Source organism: Mercenaria mercenaria, chromosome 10, assembly GCF_021730395.1.
Source record: "Mercenaria mercenaria strain notata chromosome 10, MADL_Memer_1, whole genome shotgun sequence".
NCBI classification, from domain to species: Eukaryota; Metazoa; Mollusca; class Bivalvia; order Venerida; family Veneridae; genus Mercenaria; species Mercenaria mercenaria.
The window spans coordinates 28,986,872-29,008,044 of NC_069370.1; the positions used below are offsets into that span (position 1 = coordinate 28,986,872).

The following is a 21,173-nucleotide window of genomic DNA, read 5'->3' on the forward strand; positions in this document are numbered from 1 at the left end:
TTTTCAGAATATATCAGAAGGTGGGCCGGTGGTCTAGTGGTAACAAGCTTGACTGTCAATCCAGAGGTCTGGGGTTCGAATCCCGGTCCGGGCACTGGAAATTTCTGAGACGGTCTTGAGTGTCTCCCACCTAACTAGAGGCCTGTACTGGTTCTTCCCAGGAAAGACAGCTTCGCATGTATCGATGCTATACACCGGGCACGTTAAAGAACCAGACTGTCTATTCGCAAAGAGCTAGGCTAAGTTAGCCGGACAGGCCTGTATCTACAAAGGATTTCTATCTGTTCTGGGGGCTTTATCTCAATCTGTCCCTCTGGTCAGATCGCTCTGTGTCTGTACTAGTAGAGGATGAATTTCACGCCCTGTGTGGCTGCATTCGCTATATGTAAAGCGCCTTTGAACGTGTTTATCATGAAAAGGGCGCTATATAAATTTGGTATAATAATAAAAATAATAATATATTTAACAATGCGTTTTCAAAGTAGCATGATGTACTAAAGGTATTGGACCCATAATAGTGTACCTCCTTTTGAAGAGTATTCAATTTCTATACCATAAACATACTTTTGACTAATTTTTCAGGAGGGCGTAGGTTCAAGCACCACTGGGACCAAACTTTTTTTTCTTTATTTTCTTTTTTCTAGTAAGTTAAACTGTTTTTCAAGACTTATTATTTGACTTTTTGTACAAAAGCGGATTTTCTTTCATTTGATAAGCCATTTCTTGCTGTTTAAAGTGAATTTTACCTCTGATACAGAAGGGTGCAGGGTTAGACATCTTTGAAAATACTGAGTTACATATGGTAAAAGTTCTTTATTTCACCTTTACTCTTTAGTTTACATAATGTGGAAGAAATGTAGGTAGATTTTACTTCTGCCTCATGGCTATTTTTGAATGTAGAGAGCAAAACTTAAAACAGTCTCACAAGACTCGGCCATAATTTTTCAGTGCTGGAGCTAAATTTCTGTCCCGATTAAATCCTTTTACTTGAGGCTCCCTAGAAAAAATGTTCTTGACAGTTTCATTTTATGTTTTATAATTGTTTACCAATATTTTGAGGTTTCTTTTATCAAAATTATTGGTAAAATGAATTCTCTGCAAACGTTTTGTACAGTGGTTTTCACTTTGAAGTTTGTCTTTATTTTAGCTGAAGGAAATATCATACATTATACAAAATTTAAAAAAAAAAACATGATAAAAGTGTGAAACAATGTTAACTTTAAGACAGTATCAAGTTAATGCAATTTTTCAATTTTTTAAACATTACTATAACGGGTCCACTACCTTAAGAAAACAAGAGGGCCAAGAAGGCCCTGTATCGCTCACCTGACCTACTGACCTAAAGATCATCAAGATTAACATTCTGACCAAGTTTCATTAAGATATTGTCATAAATGTGGTCTCTAAAGTGTTAACTAGCTTTTCCTTTGATTTGACCCGGTGACCTGGTTTTTGACCCCACATGACCCAAATCCGAACTTGACCTAACGATCATCAAGATCAATATTCTGACTAAGTTTCATGAAGATACAGTCATAAATGTGGCCTCTAGAGTGTTAACAAGCTTTTCCTTTGATTTGACCTAGTTTTTGACCCACCTGACCCAGATTTGAACTTGACCTATAAATCATCAAGATCAACATTCTGACCAAGTTTCATTAAGATATGGTCATAAATGTGGCCTCTACAGTGTTAACAAGCTTTTCCTTTGATTTGACCTGGTGACCTAGGTTTTGACCCCAGATGACCCAATATCAAACTCGTCCAAGATTTTATTGAGGGTATCATTCTGACTAAGTTTCATTAAGACCAGGCCAAAATTGTGACCTCTACAGTGTTAACAAGTTATTCCTTTGATTTGACCTGGTGACCTAGTTTTTGACCCCAGATGACCTAATATTGAAGCGTCCGAGATTTTATTGAGAGTAACATTCTGACCAAGTTTTACTAAGATTGGGCCAAAATTGTGACCTCTACAGTGTTAACAAGCTTTTCCTTTGATTTGACCTGGTGACTTAGTTTTTGACCCCAGATGACCCAATATCAAACTCGTCCAAGATTTTATTGAGGGTAAAAATTCTGACCAAGTTTCATTAAGATTGAGCCAAAATTGTGACCTCTAGAGTATTAACAAGCTTTTCCTTTGATTTGACCTGGTGCCCTAGTTTTTGACCCCAGATGACCCAATAGCGAAGTTGTCCAAGATTTTATTGAAGGTAACATTCTGACTAAGTTTCATTAAGATTGGGCCAAAATTGTGACCTCTAGAGTGTTAACAAGCTTTTCCTTCGATTTGACCTGGTGACCTAGTTTTTGACCCCAGATGACCCAATATTGAACTCGTTCAAGATTTTATTGAGAGTTGCATTCTGACTAAGTTTCACTAAGATTGGGTCAAAATTGTGACCTCTACAGTGTTAACAAGCTTCTCCTCTGATTTGACCTGGTGACCTAGTTTTTGATCCTAGATAACCCAATATCAAACTCGTCAAAGATTTTATTGAGGGTAACATTCTGACCAAGTTTCATTAAGATTGGGCCAAAATTGTGACCTCTAAAGTGTTAACAGTCAAATTGTTGACGACGGACGACGACGACTGACGGACATACGGACAACAGACACAGGGCAATCACAAAAGCTCACCTTTGAGCACTTTGTGCTCAGGTGAGCTAAAAATATACATTGTTTGCAACCAGAATGTTTACCTACTATAATGAATTCAGTTTTTTGTAAACAATTTTATTATTTTGTTCAAAACATGCCACTGAATATTGCTGAAATCACAGATTTTTGAGAAAATGAACACTTTTTTCCATATTAAGGTCACATGGGAATGTTCTTAGTACTGAGCACACTCAAGGACCACACACATTTTTTGATCATAGGTCCAGCTTCTTTCACAGAATTTATGGTCATTTTTTTATTGTGGTGGACAGCTGTGCTCATAATGAAAATTTCAGATTTGTTTCAAAATTTGGTTAAGAACCGAAGTTTTCCCATACCCTTAATGTTAAATGTATTTTCATTTACGTCAGATATTTTCTTTGATGATGAATAAATTGTAAAATATTTTGTGCAGTTTGATAAAACAATACTTCTCGATGAAAGAAAACATGCTCTTTACTCCATTTAGAGACATTCAGTTTTTAGGCCATTTTTGGACAAATTTTAGTGAACCTTCTGTTCTCATGTATGTTTTATAATATGGTCAAACAAGAGCACTGCCTTGCGGGTGCTGACGCTCATCTAATTTTTTTTGTGTAATAGAAATATTGTCCTACCCATGATTTTCTAAGTCTAAAAAGGGCCATCATTCTTGCAAAAAGCAGGATAGAGTTATGTTTCTTGATGTACAGTGTCCACTTATGATGGTGAAAAACTGTTGCAAGTTTTAAAGCAATAGCTTTGATAGTTTATGAGAAAAGTTGACTTAAACATAATACTCAACCAAGAAAATGATTTTCTAAGTCCAAAAGGGGCAATAATTATTGCAAAAAGCAGGATGGAGTTATGTTGCTTGCTGTACAGGGTCAGCTTATGATGGTGAACAAGTGTTGCAAGTTTCAAAGCAATAGCTTTGATAGTTTAAGAGAAAAAGTTGACCTAAACATAAAACTTAACCAAGAAATCTGATATTTTCTAAGTCCAAAAGGGGCCATAAATCTTGCAAAAAGCAGGACGGAGTTATGTTTCTTGCTGTACAGGGTCAACTTATGATGGTGAACAAGTGTGGCAAGTTTTAAAGCAATAGCTTTGATAGTTTAGGATAAAAGCTGACCTAAACATAAAACTTAACCAAGAAAACTGATTTTCTAAGTCCAAAAGGGGCAATAAATCTTGCAAAAAGCAAGATGGAGTTATGTTTCTTGATGTACAGGGTCTGCTTATGATGGTGAACAAGTATTCCAAGTTTCAAAGCAATAGCTTTGATAGTTTAGGAGAAAAGTTGACCTAAACATAAAACTTAACCAAGAAATCTGATATTTTCTAAGTACAAAAGGGGCCAAAAATCTTGCAAAAAGCAAGATGGAGTTATGTTTCTTGCTATACAGGGTCAGCTTATGATGGTGAACAAGTATTCCAAGTTTGAAAGCAATAGCTTTGATAGTTTAGGAGAAAAGCTGACCTAAACATAAAACTTAACCAGGCAACGCCGATGCAGATGCCGACGCCGACGCCGACAACCGCTCAAGTGATGACAATAACTCATCATTTTTTTTTCAAAAAATCAGATGAGCTAATAAAATGAAAAGATTTGCATGCTTTTTATCTTTCCTTTTGTCCATGATAATAGAGATCTGCAAATGTCAAGCGGACGTTTATGACATTGTTTAAAAAATTATTTCATGTTTCAATATTTTCATACATATATATGATCTTCAATGCGGTAGGTAGAAACTTTGCATGTTTCTCACAGGTTGTTTTTGTGATCAATCTTGAATCTAACCAATAACAAGATTCCATTCTCAGACTGGTCTCCAAACTTGGGTTATACAACAGTGACTGTACTTACTCTGTATCCTTCCTGTTTTTGTCTTTCAACCAGTCATACAGGGTCTTCTTGTCAAATGCACCTTTATTTCCAAGCTTTTGTATCTTGGCAAGAGTGGCTGAACGACGCACAACCTCTATCATACCTTGTTCAAATCCAGTAGCTACACATCCGTATGCATTTATCCTGTTACAACAGACATTTTGCAGACTCTTTACTGTTATAACAATCACATAACACGAGGGATGTTCAATAAATACCTTGAAAGTGCTCTCATTTGTTCAATTATCATCAGAAATTAATACCTTTGTTTTAAACTGTAGAAAAGGGAATTTAAGCTGATATCTGAAAATACATGTACTTTTTTTTGACAAATACTAATCCACATGGCAATATCAGGTAACAGCTATAAAATTTTGTCCCTTTTCCTATTCGGCACTGACTGTGACCTGTAAATCATTACTTAAAAGCTTTCTTTGAAAACTATCAGCACATTACAGTACAGAAAAACTAAATAACACAGGGATGATGCCAGGTTTTTATTTTGTTTGAATGGAAGATGTAGACAGCAGGCAATATAGAATCTCTGGTGAATCACTGGTAGCTGTCAACTATATTTCTTCACATACAGCTGGACTGGAAAAGTGGCAGGAATAATACCAGAATAATGATAAATAATGCTCACAAAATTTTATTTGTTCTATTTTATCACATTTTGAAATTTCAGCAACTTAAGTTCAGAAATAAAGATTTAAGAGTACTGAGTATTCTAGGTATACTAATAACATCCATCATACTTAGGCATTTATCCTGTTTTAACAATTGAACAAATTAAGTTAAAACAATAGGTAGAAATTTGTCCTGTTACATAAAATGTAAGAATTATTTAATTATGCAAATGTTTATCACAGTCCTAGATGCCCACGGGCAACATGTCAAGTTACACCTAAAATTTTGAAAGTAACATCTATGTTGTACCACAGAAAAGTGGTCCTGGTTTTTTCCTACGGTCAATTATAAAAAACGTTACAATATAAGTTATTTATAGTAACAACAAAGGGAAGTAAATCCTAAAAAAAAAACTAAGTCCACACAAAAATCCTTACCAGGTAGAGATAGGTCAAAATACACCTCAAAATTGGATATTACATGCATGTTGTACTACAGAAAAGTGGTCTTGATTTTTCTCTACAGGAAGTAATAAAAAAGTTACAATATAAGTTATTTATAGTAACAACAAAGGGAAGTAATTCTAAACTAGGGATCTGGTTCTTGCGCATGACACTCCGCCTCCTGATGGTGAACAATTGTCCCAAGTTACATCAAAATCCCTCCATGCATGAAGAAGAAATGCTCCAGACAAAGTCATTCTTGTATCTGACCTTTGACCTCTAAGTGTGACCTTGACCTTAGACCCAGGGACCTGGTTCTTGCGCAAGACACTCTGTCTCATGGTGGTGAACAATTGTGCCAAGTTACATCAAAATCCCTCTGTGCATAAAGAAGAACTGCTCCGGACAAAGTTGTCATTCTTGTATCCTTTGACCTCTAATTGTGACCTTGACCTTAGACCTAGGGACCTGGTTCTTGCGCATGACACTCCGTCACATGATGGTGATCAATTGTGCCAAGTTACATCAAAATCCCTCCATGCATGAAGAAGAAATGCTCCAGACAGTCATTACTGAATTTTACCTTTGACCTCTTAAGTCTGACCTTGACCTTTGAGATAGGAACCTGGGGTTTGCACACGACACTCCGTCTCACTGAGGCTAACATTCATGCCAAATATAAGCAAGATTGCTCCATGCATGTCAAAGTTATGGTCGGAACAAAAAAAATCCCAACTGACGCACAGACTCACGTGCACACTATGCACGCACTTACACCAAAGGCCATTTTGGAAAACTATGTCTTCATATCCGCAAGCGGGCTCGACACCAAAATCAAATAGGTAGAAAAACATTTCGTTAATACATGTATTATCTTTTATTCATGTAAAAAATATCTTAATATTCAGAAACCTACGATATACACAAATCAGAACCAATTTTTGATTCTTACAACAATTTTATCAGTTACATACCTTAGATCTAAACCCTCTGCCTGCCAAATACTATCCATGACTTGAAGCATCTGTAAAGTTAACATATCTTGTCGTAGATCTGAAAACAAAATCCCATACTCACTCACTGTCTGGTGTATTTTACTGATGACAAAAGTTTGTCATAGAAAGTGTGCACTGTATTACATTGTCAGAATGTTTGCTGTTGCAACAAGTGTCCACTTTGTCTTTCAGAGGTAACTTGAAAACTAAGAAACTCTGGATCAATTAAAACAATGTGGACTAAATTTCAATCAACACTGTAAATATAGTACATAAATTGTAAAAGGGGTTTTGTCCTCCTTGTAAAAAAACGCGAAGGGGGTTTTGTCCGCCTTGTGAAACAAGAGGGTCATGATGACCCTGGATCGCTCACCTGAGTAATATGAGCTACATGTTTCAAATGTCAAACTGATGATAAAATATTAAGAAAGTCAGTAGGTCACATTCATGGTCAATGAAATTCAGTTTTACGATCTGTGTGCAAAAATGTGTATGTCATCAAAATTACAAGGCTGTATCTTAAAAAACAAGAAAGTAGGTCAGTAGGTCAAGGTCACAGTCAAATGAAATCATATTACTTGGGGTCATCAGGTAATTATAATAAAACAGTTGGAAATATGATCAGATGATTTTTTAAGTATTTTTCCTATATCCTTTCTGCAGCCTTAACGTACTAAAACGTATTAGCGTCTGATGGCCCTTTCACGCTTCCGTAGAAACAACATTTATTACACGAAACTTATTTTGAAAATATTTCTGAAATGTCTAGGTCTGCAGCTCTCAAATATGGTTATATCTTACATCTGAGGCATATACTGACACTCTCAGACAACATCAAAAATCACATTTTGAGCGATTTGATGAAGTTCCAAAATTATCAATGTACCCTTGGTCCGTTACGGACCCCTGTGGGATTTGTGTTTATCCAGAGCTCAAATACTTTTTCATAGATTAAAAGCTGACATGCTGTACTAAAGCCCAGGTAATTTCAATTTGTAACTAGAGCTATCACTAAAGGTGATGAATGTACCCCCCCGCATGCACTGACACAGTACATTGCAATTTGACGCACACAAGATTGCATAATTATGTGGACTGTATGTATATAGACTGTATGTATTCAGTACAGTAACAAACAAGAGCTGTCTCCATAGGATGACACATGCCCCCGGTGGCACTTTGAATGAATAGTTATGGCCGATGTTAGAGTTTAGGACCTTTGACCTATGGAGCTGGGTCCTGCGCACGACACGTCGTCTTACTGTGTCACACATTCATGCGTAGTTATTTTAAAATCCATGCATGAATGACAAAGATATGGACCGGACATGCCCATCAATGCACTATCATGAAAAATGACCTTTAACGCCTAAGTGTGACCTTGACCTTTGAGCTACAGACCTGAGTCTTGCTTGTGACACGTAGTCTTACTGTGGTACACATTCATGCCAAGTTATTTGAAAATCCATCCACGGATGACAAAGATATGGACCGGACACGCCCATCAATGCACTATCCTTTAACGTCTAAGTGTGACCTTGACCTTTGAGCTACGGACCTGGGTCTTGCACGCGACACGTTGTCTTACTGTGGTACACATTCATGCCAAGTTATTTGAAAATCCATCCATCGATGACAAAGATATGGACCGGACACGAAAATTGCGGACAGACTGACAGACCGACAGACCGACAGACTGACAGACTGACGGACTGACAGATTGACAGACTGACAGACGGTTAAAAAACTATATGCCTCCCTTTGGGGGCATAAAAACAAAGTCCCATAACTATGCAGAATATTTAACTAAAAGAATGTAACATGCACCATGCACAACTAAGGTTGGTACTGATCATTTGTGTGGAGTTTCATTAAATTGTGTGCAAGGGTTTGGTAGATTAGGCACACACAAGTTTGCATATGCAGACTGTATGTACATAGTATGTTAACAAGAAACAAAGTCCCATAACTCTGCAATTTTTGTCGCTGAAAGAACCTAACATGCCCCATGCACAACTACTGTTGGTACTGATCACTTGTGTGAAGTTTCATTAAATTGTGTCAAGGGGATGAGGAGAGATGGTGTGCACAAGATTGTGTCTATGTATATAGTATAGTGACACAAGAGGACCATGATGGTCCTGAATCGCTCACGTCTTTCCACATGACCCAGTTTTGAGTATGACGTCGTTTTTTCTATTATTTGACATAGTGACCTAGTTTTTAAGCTCATGTGACCCAGTTTTGAACTTGACCTAGATATTATCAAGATAAAAATTCTGACCAATTTTCATGAAGATCCATTGAAAAATATGGTCTCTAGAGAGGTCACAAGGTTTTTCTATTATTTGACCTATTGACCTAGTTTTCTAAGGTACGTGACCCTGTTTTGAATTTTACCTAGATATCATCAAGTTGAACATTCTCACTAATTTTCATGAAGATCTCATGAAAATAATGGCCTCTAGAGAGGTCACAAGGTTTTTCTATTTTTATACCTACTGGCCTAGTTTTTGACCGCAGATGACCCAGTCGATACTGACCTAGATATCATCAAGGTGAACATTCAGATCAATTTTCATAAAGATCCATTGAAAAATATGGCCTCAAGAGAGGTCAAAAGATTTGTCTAATTTTCGACCTACTGACCTACTTAAGATAAACATTCAGACCAAATTTCACACAGATCCCATGAAAAGTATGGCCTCTAGAGAGGTCACAAGGTTTTTTTCATTATTTGACCTACTGACCTAGTTTTTTAGGGCATGTGACCCAGTTTCAAACTTGACCTAGATATCATCAAGGTGAACATTCTCACCAATTTTCATGAAGATCCATTCATAGGTATGGCCTCTAGAGAGGTCACAAGGTTTTTCTATTTCAAGACCTACTGACCTAGTTTTTGATCACAGTTGACCCAGTTTCAAACTTAACCTATATATCATCAAGATAAACATTCAGACCAACTTTCATACAGATCCCATGAAAAATATGGCCTCTAGAGAGGTAACAACGTTTTTTCATTATTTGACCTACTGACCTAATTTTTGAAGGCACGTGACCCACTTTCGAACTTGACCTAGAAATCATCAAGATGAACATTCTGACCAATTTTTATGGAGATCCATTCACAAGTATGGCCTCTAGAGAGGTCACAAGGTTTTTCTATTTTTAGAACTACTGACCTAGTTTTTGACCGCACATGACCCTGTTTCGTACTTGACCTAGATATCATCAAGATGAACATTCTGACCAACTTTCATACAGATCGTATGAAAAATATGGCCTTTAGAGAGGTCACAAGGTTTTTCTATTATTTGACCTACTGACCTAGTTTTTGATCACACATGACCCTGTTTCGAACCTGACCTAGATATCATCAAGATGAACATTCAGACCAACTTTCATACAGATCCCATGAAAAATATGGCCTCTTGAGAGGTCACAAGGTTTTTCTATTATTTGACCTACTGACCTAATTTTTGATGGCACGTGACCCACTTTCGAACTTGATCTAGATATCATAAAGGTGAACATTCTGACCAATTTTCATGAAGATCTCATGAAATATATGGCCTCTAGAGAGGTCACAAGGTTTTTCTATTTTTAGACCTACTGACCTAGTTTTTGATCGCACATGACCCAGTTACGAACTTGATCTAGATATCATCAAGGTGAACATTCTGACCAATTTTCATGAAGATTTTGTGAAATATATGGCCTCTAGAGACGGACGGACGGACGACGGATGCTGCGTGATCACAAAAGCTCACCTTGTCACTATGTGACAGGTGAGCTAAAAAAAACAAAGTCCCATAACTCTGCAAATTTTTTTTCTAAAAGAACCTAACATGCCCCATATAACTCACATAATAACTAAGTGACCCCAGGGGCATAATTTGAACAATTTTGGTAGAGGACTACTACACAATGCATCATACCAAATATCAAAAGCCTAGGTCGTATGGTTTCAGACAAGAAGATTTTTAAAGCATTTTCCTATATAAGTCTATATTTGACCCTAGGGGGATAATTTGAACAATCTTGGTAGAGGACCACTAGATGATGCTACATACCAAATATCAAAGCCCTAGGCCATGTGGTTTTGTACAAGAAGATTTTCAAAGTTTTCCCTATATAAGTCTATATAAACCATGTGACCCCCGGGGCAGGGCCATATTTGACCCTTGGGGGATAATTTGAATAACTATGGTAGAGTACCACTAGATGATGCTACATACCAGATATCAAAGCCCTAGGCCCTGTGGTTTTGGACAAGAAGATTTTTAAAGTTTTTCCTTTCGGTTGCCATGGCAACCAGAGTTCTGCATGGAATTCAATTCTTTGAACAATTCTGAAAGTGGGCCACCTAAGGATCATTCCTGTGAAGTTTGGTCTAATTCTGCCCAGTGGTTTTCAAGAAGAAGATTTTTTTAGAAACTGTTGACGGACGATGGACGACGTACTACGCACGACGGACGACGGACATCAAGCGGTCACAAAAGCTCACCTTGTCACTTCATGACAGGTGAGCTTAAAGCGAATGGGGTTTTGTCAGCATGCATCTCATGAAGTTTTTACAGGCCAAACATACTCAAGATATTGATGAGAAACAAGGAGACAGAGTAACCATCATTTACCTCCAAACACCCAAAACAATACAGTCCATCTACTGATCATAGGCAACTATGCTATGATAAAAGCTTCAAGCATTTCTTCAGGCTGAAGTGTCTTCTATTTATTGACTGGAAACCATTTTCAGTCTCAAGGTAAATGTGACCTATATACCATTCTTCCTTGAAGGAGTGGGTGAATAACAACAGCTGTCACAGGAGACAGCACACTCGACTATTTCGATGATGGATAGTAAAACTGGGCACATCTGAGGAAGCTGGAGCTGTCACTGGAGTGTATAATGACTCCAGTGGTGGATGAAGATATTGCATAATAGCTTGAATCTGTGTCAAAAATATTAAGTAACAAGCAAATTCGATGAATTGGTATCCCCCGCCGAAAGGGTTTGTGGTGAGGAATGGCAAAAAAATATATTCGGCAAAAAGGATGTTAATAAGAAGCAAATAATTTCATTTATTAGTCAAAATCAATTTAACAGAAAACAAATGTTTAATTAAAGAGTACATAATAAATGTATGATACATTGATCCTGACTAAAGAATTTATTTTGAATGGGATATGCTTACTGTAATAAGCTTAGCTTTTAAAATTATATGCAGTTAATTGAAATCTGAGCTTGAAGTTTAACTGGAATGAAATATTGTCTTTGAGTGGTTTGGCACCAGGTGTTGCTGTTTAACAAGTTCATTTAAACTTAAAAGAACAGATCTGATGTCCTTATAGCCGGGGAGCCAAGGCATGAAAAAATGGATTTACCTGTCCGGTCATGCTATAGTCAGTTTCTATACATATTATGAAAGTACAAAGTCTCGCGGATCAGAAAAATTGGGCCTGCAAAACAAAAGCTCTTGCAAAATTTGAGAATATCAAGGGGAGATAACTCTGTATATTTGCAGTTTTTTAAGATTCAATTCGTGTTATTACTAACAAAACATGTCACCATGTTTCTAAAATCAGTTCAAATATATATCTTTTAACATTGCTTTTACGCATAAGGCTTACGCTTGAAAAATACGCAAAATGTACTCATTTTATATACATTTTATTGTAAGATTTGGCACCTAAAATACCAGAGAATAAAATAAAAATATTTAACCTAAAATTTACAGTAAGAAGAAGTAACCTTTAAAATGGTCTTATTTCTCAAAGTCATTTATTAATACCGCTGCGAAACAGTCTGTTAGAACAGAAAATCATCTAGATACTCTAGTTCAGGTTTGGCTAAGAAATACACAAATCCGGGGTATTTCATGTACCCCACCCACTTTATATAAGGCAAAAAATGTATAATAAAAATATTCGACCAACAACCAAGAAGATATATTCTTTTTATCACGTATACAATATAATCTATATTTTTGACCATATAAAGCTGGATGAGGGGTATTTAAAAGATTTTAAACAGAAAAAGGGGGTGGGAAAACCTATGTATTTTACAACCGATAATTAGAATAAACAACCCGTTATTAAATAAGAGCAACACAAATGAAAGGCGATGAAACCTTTTCTTGCAAACTATTCATTTGGAAAATAATTTATTTAAATACAGTTTCGTGCAATCTAGTTCGGTTTTGGCTAAGAAATACGCTAATACGAGGTATTCTATGTACCCCACCCACTTTATATAATTCAAAAAATGTATAATAAAAAATATTCAACCAACAACTAAGAAGATATATTTTTTTATCACGCATACAATATAATCTATGTTTTTGACCATATAAAGCTGGATGAGGGGTATTTAAAAGATTTTAAATAGAAAAAGGGGGTAGGAAAACCTATGTATTTTACAACCAATAATTAGAATTAACAACCCGTTATTAAATAAGAGCAACACTAATTAAAGGCGATGAAACCTTTACTTACAAACTGTTCAGCTGGAAAGTGCTTTAATTAAATACTCTTTCGTGCAATCTACTCCAGGCGTGGCTAAGAAATACGCAAAACCGAGGTATTTTATGTGCCCCACCCACTTTATATAATGCAAAAAAATGTATAATAAAAATATTCGACGAAAAATCAATGAGATATATTCTTTTTATCACATATACAATATAATTTATATTTATGACAATTTAAAGATGGATGAGGGGTATTTAAAAGATTTTGAATAGAAAAAGGGGGTAGGGGGTAGGAAAACCTATGTATTTTACAACCGATAATTAGAACAAACAACCCGTTATTTACCATTTAATAAATACAAACATCAATAATAAAAGGCGACGAAATCTTTACTTGCTAACTGTTCGTTTGAAAGTAAATAATTTAAATACTCTTTTGTGCAATTTTGTCAAAACTGTGAAATTGTAGGGGTATGAACATTACCCCACCCATCTAAAACTATGTATAAAATGTGATTGATCGATCAATACAGTTTTTACAAATTAACAAAGTATACATGCTTGCTTCGGGGTTGTACACATCTGTTTTTACCTTTCTCATGATAAACAGATTGATGGAATGTAGTCTGAATGTAATGTAGAGTAGAAATTTGACATAATGTGTAACTTTAATGTTTATAAAATGAGACATTTTGAATAATCTTTACTATTCAGAAGATTTTAAAACTAATTAATGTAATGAAAGAAATTTTACAAATCGTACAAAAAAGTCGTAATTATATCCCCCAAACATATATAATTCAAATAGATTCTGTCAGAGCTTTAGCTCACCTGTCACGTAGTGACACAAGGGAAGTTTTTGTGATCGCCTTCGTCCGTCCATACGTTTGTGAACACGGTAGAAACCACATTTTACTATTGATTTTAATCAAACTTGTGCGAAACTTGTATAAGAGCTAGGATATGATGGAGGAAATCTGCTGGCCACCAGGAACAAAAAAAAAAGAAGTCAATGCAACCTTTCAAGGTTATGCATTGGAATGCAGAAGGACTCCTCAATAAGAAAATGAATTAGGGAACATATTGTTTGATAAGGACATTCAGGTCTGCTGCATCGAAGAGATTCACCTTAGCGAGGATAAATCCTTCAATGTTAAGAGGCCACCAGTGCTTCCGTTGTGACAGGTTGGGTAGGAGCAAGGGAGGAATCCTAACACTGATGAGAAACAACATAGCAACATGTACTGGTATAAAATCTCGCTTTAAAAACTGGCCAAATCTCATAATGGGTTCCAGAGTTAGGGTCCCTTAAAGAGCCAAAACTGGTTTCTGTTTTGGCTTGTGAACAGGGTAGAGACCACATTGCAATTGATTTTAATCAAGCTTGCACATATATTCTATTGGCATAATATCTCGGTTCCTGTCAAAAACTGGCGAGATCCCATAATGTGTTCTAGAGTGATGGCCCAATAAAGGGCCAAATTTTGCCATGTTGGCTTTTGTAGCCATACAGGCACTTCACTTATAGTTTGATTTGAAACAAACTTGCGAAATATCTTTAACAGCAATAAATCTTGCATTCCATGATGACTTCATCAGATCAAATCATAGGTTCCAGAATAACTACCCCTATTTCAACCCCGAAAGTCCCAAAATTTGTTAATTGTTACATTATGAACACACTAGAAATGACATGTTATGTTTGACTTTAACCACACTTACGACTTAAGTCACGATACGATCTCAGTTCAGTTCGAAAACTGATTTGATTGACCTTTTAGCCATAAAGAGGTTTCATTTATGCTTTGATCTGACACAAACTTGGAAACTTGATAATATTTAGACCAAGTTTGAAACAGGATTATGTGGGGTCAAAAACTAGGTTACCAGGTCAAATAAAAGGAAAAGCTTGATAGCACCGTAGAGGCCACACTAATGACGCTATCTTCATGAAATTTGGTCAGAATGTTTGTCTTGATGATTCCTATGCCATGTTAGAAACTGGGTCATATGTGATTAAAAACTAGGTCACCCGCTAAAATCAAACGAAAAGTCTGTTAACATTCTTGAGGTCGTATTAATTACCCTCTCTTCATAAAACTTGGTCAAAATATTTATCTTGATGATCCCTAGGCCAAATGTAACAGGTGAACGATATACATGACCCTTTTTTCTCAAAAATGCTAGTATAAATCTTAAATAATCTAAACTATAAACTTATTGAATGGCTTGTTTGTCATTACTTATAAATTACCTTGTATATAGCTCTATGTCTGGATGACAAACAACAAATAGTTTAGACTATTGATAGGCAAGCCCTTCAATTAGTGTTTTTAATTTTTTATACATTACATTAGAATTAAACATTTGTTGTATTTTTTCACGAATTGATCAACAAAGTGCCATGAACATAGTATTTATACAGAGTCATATCATTTTAGATAACATTTACTGGTATGGCACTAAAGGCTATAATAGTAATTAGAATTTTATTTATATGCGGTCCATCTGGAGCACAATTTTAGTTACAGATTCCTGCAGTACTAACGACAAATAGTTACGCCTGTACGTGCAATTTAAGTAGACATTAACACAATACTTCATAATATCATGCGTAACTATTTTTCGATCTGTATATAGAAATACTTGTATCAGCTACACCACAAAAATTATTTTATCTCGTACTATAACTTGCACTGGCAGTGTAAATGGTAATGCGTTATATTGTTTTAACTTTAAATATGTGATTTTAGACTGCAACAGTTCAGTATATCTTTTTCGCAACTTATACACTAGTATTAATCAAATTCATCTAATTCTGTGTCAAATAGACTGTGTTTTATTCTGCGACACTTTAGAGGCATTGCATTACACCAGCAGGATACAGTGTATTTTATATTAGATTTGGCGCAGATACAATATCTTAAGCATTTTCCATTCGTGCCTTTACAGAATAAAGTCTGGTTTCAGCTCAATGACGTTAAAAATCAGCTATCATTGAATTTAAAAGAATTATTTTCTGCAGTCAGTAAATGAGCAATATTGTTTTGCGACAATTGATCAAGGAAAAAGGTCATAATTACCTAGTTCAATCTAATATGATTACCACTCAGTAAATAAGGAACGTTTTGTCTGTCGATCCCTTAAAATGTTATGATTGTAGTCTGTAGAAGACACCTGATGTTAATAAGGTCAATGTTATAAAATTAGAACTTACACTCCCCTTTGCCTTCAACAAACCATCATGGGGGCATATGTTTTTTACAAACACCCCTTCTTTATATCATATTTTAAATACTTTCAGATAAGTTATATGAGCCGCACCATGAGAAAACAAACGTAGTGTATTTGTGACCAGTATAGATCCAGAAAACAAACATAGTGCATTTGCGACCAACATCGATCCAGACCAGACTGCGCGGATGGACCCACGCTGTTCGCTTTCAAAGCCTACTGCAATTAGAGAAACCGTTAGCGAATAGCATGGGTCCTGACCAGACTGTGCAGATGCGCAGTCTGGTCTGGATCGATGCTGGTCGCAAATGCACTATGTTGGTTTTCTCATGGCGTGGCTCATATTTAGTGCAAATCACCTTAATAATTATTCTAAGATATGTTTTAAAATTAGTGAAGAGTAACTGCCCTTGACTTTTCATTTTTCAGTTGGATAAGTTTTGCAGTCACGAACTTTCCAAATAAATCAGCATTTAACTATAATCATTTGAAGAGAACAACGGACTAGCAATATCGTTTCCCGTGCATTTTCGCTATTTTTGCCCCTATGGTATAATCATTTGCCTTATTCAAGGTGGGTTGGTGAATAAATAACTTCTGTTTTTCTTTTTTTGGATTTGACAAACTTGCAAATGAAAGTTACTAATAATTCAAATGAGATAGTAAAAAATTAAAGTTTGAATGTAAAGGTTTCAGTACTTTTCGGTAGTGTCGCTTGCATTTTATCATATCACAATGAACAGGTTGTTAATTCTAATTATTGGCTACTGTTTTTAATCTAAAATCTCTTAAATACTCCGAATCTATCTTTAAGTTGTCAAAATATAGATTATATTGTATACGTGACAAAAAGAATATCTCTCCTTGATTGATGGTCGAATATTTTTATTATACATTTTTTTTGTATTATATAAAGTGGATGGGTACATAAAATACCACGGATTTGCGCTTTTTGTCGCCAACCCTAAACTAGATTGCACGAAAGAGTATTAAAATGAATTTCTTTTCAGATGAATAGTTTGCAGGTAATGGTTTCATCCCTTTCATAAGTCTTGCTCGTATTTATCAAATAGTAAATAACAGGTTGTTAACTAATTATCGGTTGTAAAAGACATCATTTTCATATCCCTATTTTCTATTAAAATAATCTTTTAAATACCCCTCATCCATCTTTAAATTGTCAAGAATATGCATTTCATTGTATGCGTGATAAAAAATCTCCTTTATTTCGGTCGAATATTTTTGTTATAAATTTTTTGCATTATACAAATATATAAGGTGGGTGGGGTACCCCCTTTTTCTACTTAAAATCTTTTAAATACCCATCATCCAGCTTTATATGGTCAAAAACATAGATTATATTGTATACGTGATAAAAAGAATATATCTCATTGATTTTTGTCAAATATTTCTATTATATATATTTTTTGCATTATATATATAGTGGGTGGGGTACATAAAATACCCAGGATTTGCGTATTTTCTAGCCAAACCTGAACTAGATTGCATTATAGTGTATCTAAATAAATTACTTTCCAAATGAATAGTTTGCAAGTAAAGGTTTTTTCGACTTCCATTAGTGTTGCTCTTATTTAATAACGGGTTGTTTATTCTAATTATCGGTTGTAAAATACATAGCTTTTCATACCCCCTTTTTCTGTTTAAAATCTTTTAAATACCCCTCATCCAGCTTTATATGGTCAAAAATATAGATTATATTGTATACGTGATAAAAAGAATAGATCTTCTTGGTTGTTGGTCGAATATTTTTATTATACATTTTTTGCCTTATATACAGTGGGTGGGGTAAATAAAATACCCCGGATTTGCGTATTTCTTAGCCAAACCTGAACTAGAGTATCTAGATGATTTTCTATTCTAACAGACTGTTTTGCAGCGGTATTAATTAATGACTTTGAGAAAAAAGACCATTTTAAAGGTTACTTCTTCATACTGTAAATTTTAGGTTAAATATTTTTATTTTATTCTCTGGTATTTTAGGTGGCAAATCTTATAATAAAATGTACATAAAATGAGTACATTTTGCGTACTTTTCAACCATAAGCCTTATGCGTAAAAGCAATGTTGAAATATATATATTTGAACTGATTTTAGAAACATGATGCCATGTTTTGTTAGCAAAAAGCCTTTTGAATCTTAAAAAACTGCAAATATGCAGAGTTATCTCCCCTTAATATTCTCAAATTTCGCAAGAGCTTTTGTTTTGCAGGCCCGATTTTTCTGACCCGCGAGACTTTGCACTTTCATAATATATATAGAAACTGACTATAGCATGACCGGACAGGTAAATCCTGTTTCTAGGCACTTTTCACACTTTTGGCTCCCTGGCTATTAAGAGAACACAATCAAGTAAGATATCTTGAACATGGCTGAGGGCAAGGTTTGTGCAGTCACAACTTAACATGTTGAAGGTTTGAACATTTTTTATAAAAATAAAAAAGGAATGGAAATATATATATGTATATATTTATTTTTTTAGGGGGTGGGACTGCGGGGGAACGGGAGAGGAAACAAAATTTCACATGTTGATTATAAATATTGATGGAAAATTAAAAATGAAAATAAAAAAGGGTGAAGTTGGTGGGGTGCATGACTGGGTGGCGGAGTGAGGTGGAGGAATGGTACAACCTGCATGTTGCTAAATATTCATGGAAGGTTTGAAAAAAAATCTAAAATAAGGAATGAAAAAAAAAAATTTTTTTTTTGTCTGGGGGGTGGGGGGGGGGGGGGGGAGGGGGTGTGACCAAGGTAAGTGGGTGACCAAGAGTGGGTGCGCAACTTCACATGTTTATAATAAATGTTCATAGAAAAGAATGTGAAAGAAATTTAATGAAATTCTGCCAAATGGTAAGTTTGTTATGTACAAATATGTGGATTTTTAGACAATTAAAGGGCAATAACTCTGAAGTTACAAAAGAAATCCGTACGAAATTGTGTGTGCACAACCACATTATAGTGCTCTAAATTCTGTTTGAATTTTTCATAGTTCAAGGTCAAATATATCAAAAGTTATGATGCAGAATTTGCCATATCTATAGATCTATAGTACCCTATATAGTTAACACTTGAAACTTCTAAGGGCCATAACTCTGATGTTACTTGGGCAATCTGACTGAAACTTGATGGGCCCTGTAACCTCATAGTGGTGAACATGTATATGAAGTTTGTTTGAAAAAAATCTAAAATAAGGAATGATTTTGGGGGGGGGGGGGGGGGGATCAAGGTAAGGGGGTGACCAGGTGTGGGTACACAACTTCACAAGTTTACAATAAATGTTCATGGAAAAGAATGAAAGAAATTAAATGAATTTCTACCAAATGGTAAGTTTGTTATGTACAAATATGTGGGTTTTTATACAATTAAAGGGCAATAACTCTTAATTTACAAATAAATCCGAAGGAAATGTGTGTACACAACCACATTATAGTGATCTAAATTCTGTTTAAGTTTCATAGTTCTAGGTCAAATATATCAAAAGTTATGATGCAGAAATTGCCATATTTATAGTACCCTATATAGTTAACACTAGAAACTTCTAAGGGCCAAAACTCTGGTGTTACTAGGTCAATCTGACTGAAACTAGACGGGCCGCAAGAACTCATAGTGGTGAACATGTATATGAAGTTTTATATAAATATTCCCACCATTTCCTAGATATGGCTCCGGACAGACGGACGGAGGGACGGACAACGCCAAAACTATATCCCTCCGACTTTCGTTGGGGGATAATAAGAGTGGTAAAAATAAAGTGTATCAAAACACTATGCAAGTATAATTCTAAGCAAAAAGGGGGCATAATTCATAGAATATTGGTGCAAGAGTTATGCACCTTGTGTCATATGATGTGGGTGATGATGTCGAACAACTACTTCAAGTTTGAATTAAATACATTTCATAATAACTGAGATATAGTGAAAATGTATCAAAATTAACCTAAAATTCTAAGGAAAAGGGGGTATAATTCATGAATCAAAGGCCTGAAGGGCCTGAGTCGGCTAATGATTGATGTACTGACAGTATAGTCTACCAGTTTCAGTTTGTTTTTAGTTTTTTTCTTAAAATTTCATAACACAGCTCGATATTTACCCAAAATATTATATCCGGATACGATTACACTTTTCTCCAGTTTCAACAATATATTTTACAAATTGTGATGATACGGAGACATTTAGCAGCAATTGGCAGTATCTGACATTGAAGTTTACGGTTAAATTACCCCTTATTTAAATCTTTTCATAAAAAAGTTGTTTCGTTTCGTGAAAGCAGCCAAACATAGACGATCTACTTTCGATTTCAAAAACTACAAGAAAATACAATTTAATGTTTCGCCAATTCGTTTATTTCTCGAAAAATAAGAATTAAAATCATTTTTAATATCAGTAGTAACTAAACAAACCAGTAAGAGCTTCTTCTTCCGATAATTTATCCGTTTACTGACTGCAAAATTCAACCCACGCAAAGTTTATAGAAATCATACGATGCGTGTATACGTTCAATGTGGGAGAATTAAGGCTGATAGGCTATGTTACCTAATGCATCCAAGACGATTCAGATTTTGTTTTTAAAAAAGCATTGTGTGCGTTTCTGTAATTTTATATACGTTTTTATACGCTTAGAAATTATTAGACATGCATATTTGCATTATTTCTATACGTAATTTATGCTAATACACATCTTATCTGGAGCCCTGTGGAACTATTTTTTGTCTTTCGCTGGATGTTACGCAAGCTTTGTAAGCCTGCGCAATTCTTAAAATGCACATTTATGCTTAATGAGTTACATTCGAGTATTGCACAATTACAAGTCATAAATATGACAGATTACATCGTATATTGGTTATAG

General features: G+C 35.2%; 1 protein-coding gene across 6 annotated transcripts in view; it reads right to left on the minus strand.

Annotated features, from left to right (window-relative positions):
• LOC123559573 (phosphatidylinositol 4,5-bisphosphate 3-kinase catalytic subunit beta isoform-like) overlaps positions 1 to 21,173 on the minus strand; it is a 163,735-nt gene that overhangs the window by 7,291 nt on the left and 135,271 nt on the right. For all 6 annotated transcript variants that reach the window (XM_045351509.2, XM_045351508.2, XM_045351510.2 and 3 more), the window contains exons 21-22: positions 6,580 to 6,658; positions 4,515 to 4,679 (exon numbers count right to left, since the gene is read on the minus strand). In XM_045351509.2, the coding sequence (XP_045207444.2) occupies positions 4,515 to 4,679; positions 6,580 to 6,658 (244 nt within the window). The remainder of the gene's footprint in view (positions 1 to 4,514; positions 4,680 to 6,579; positions 6,659 to 21,173) is intronic.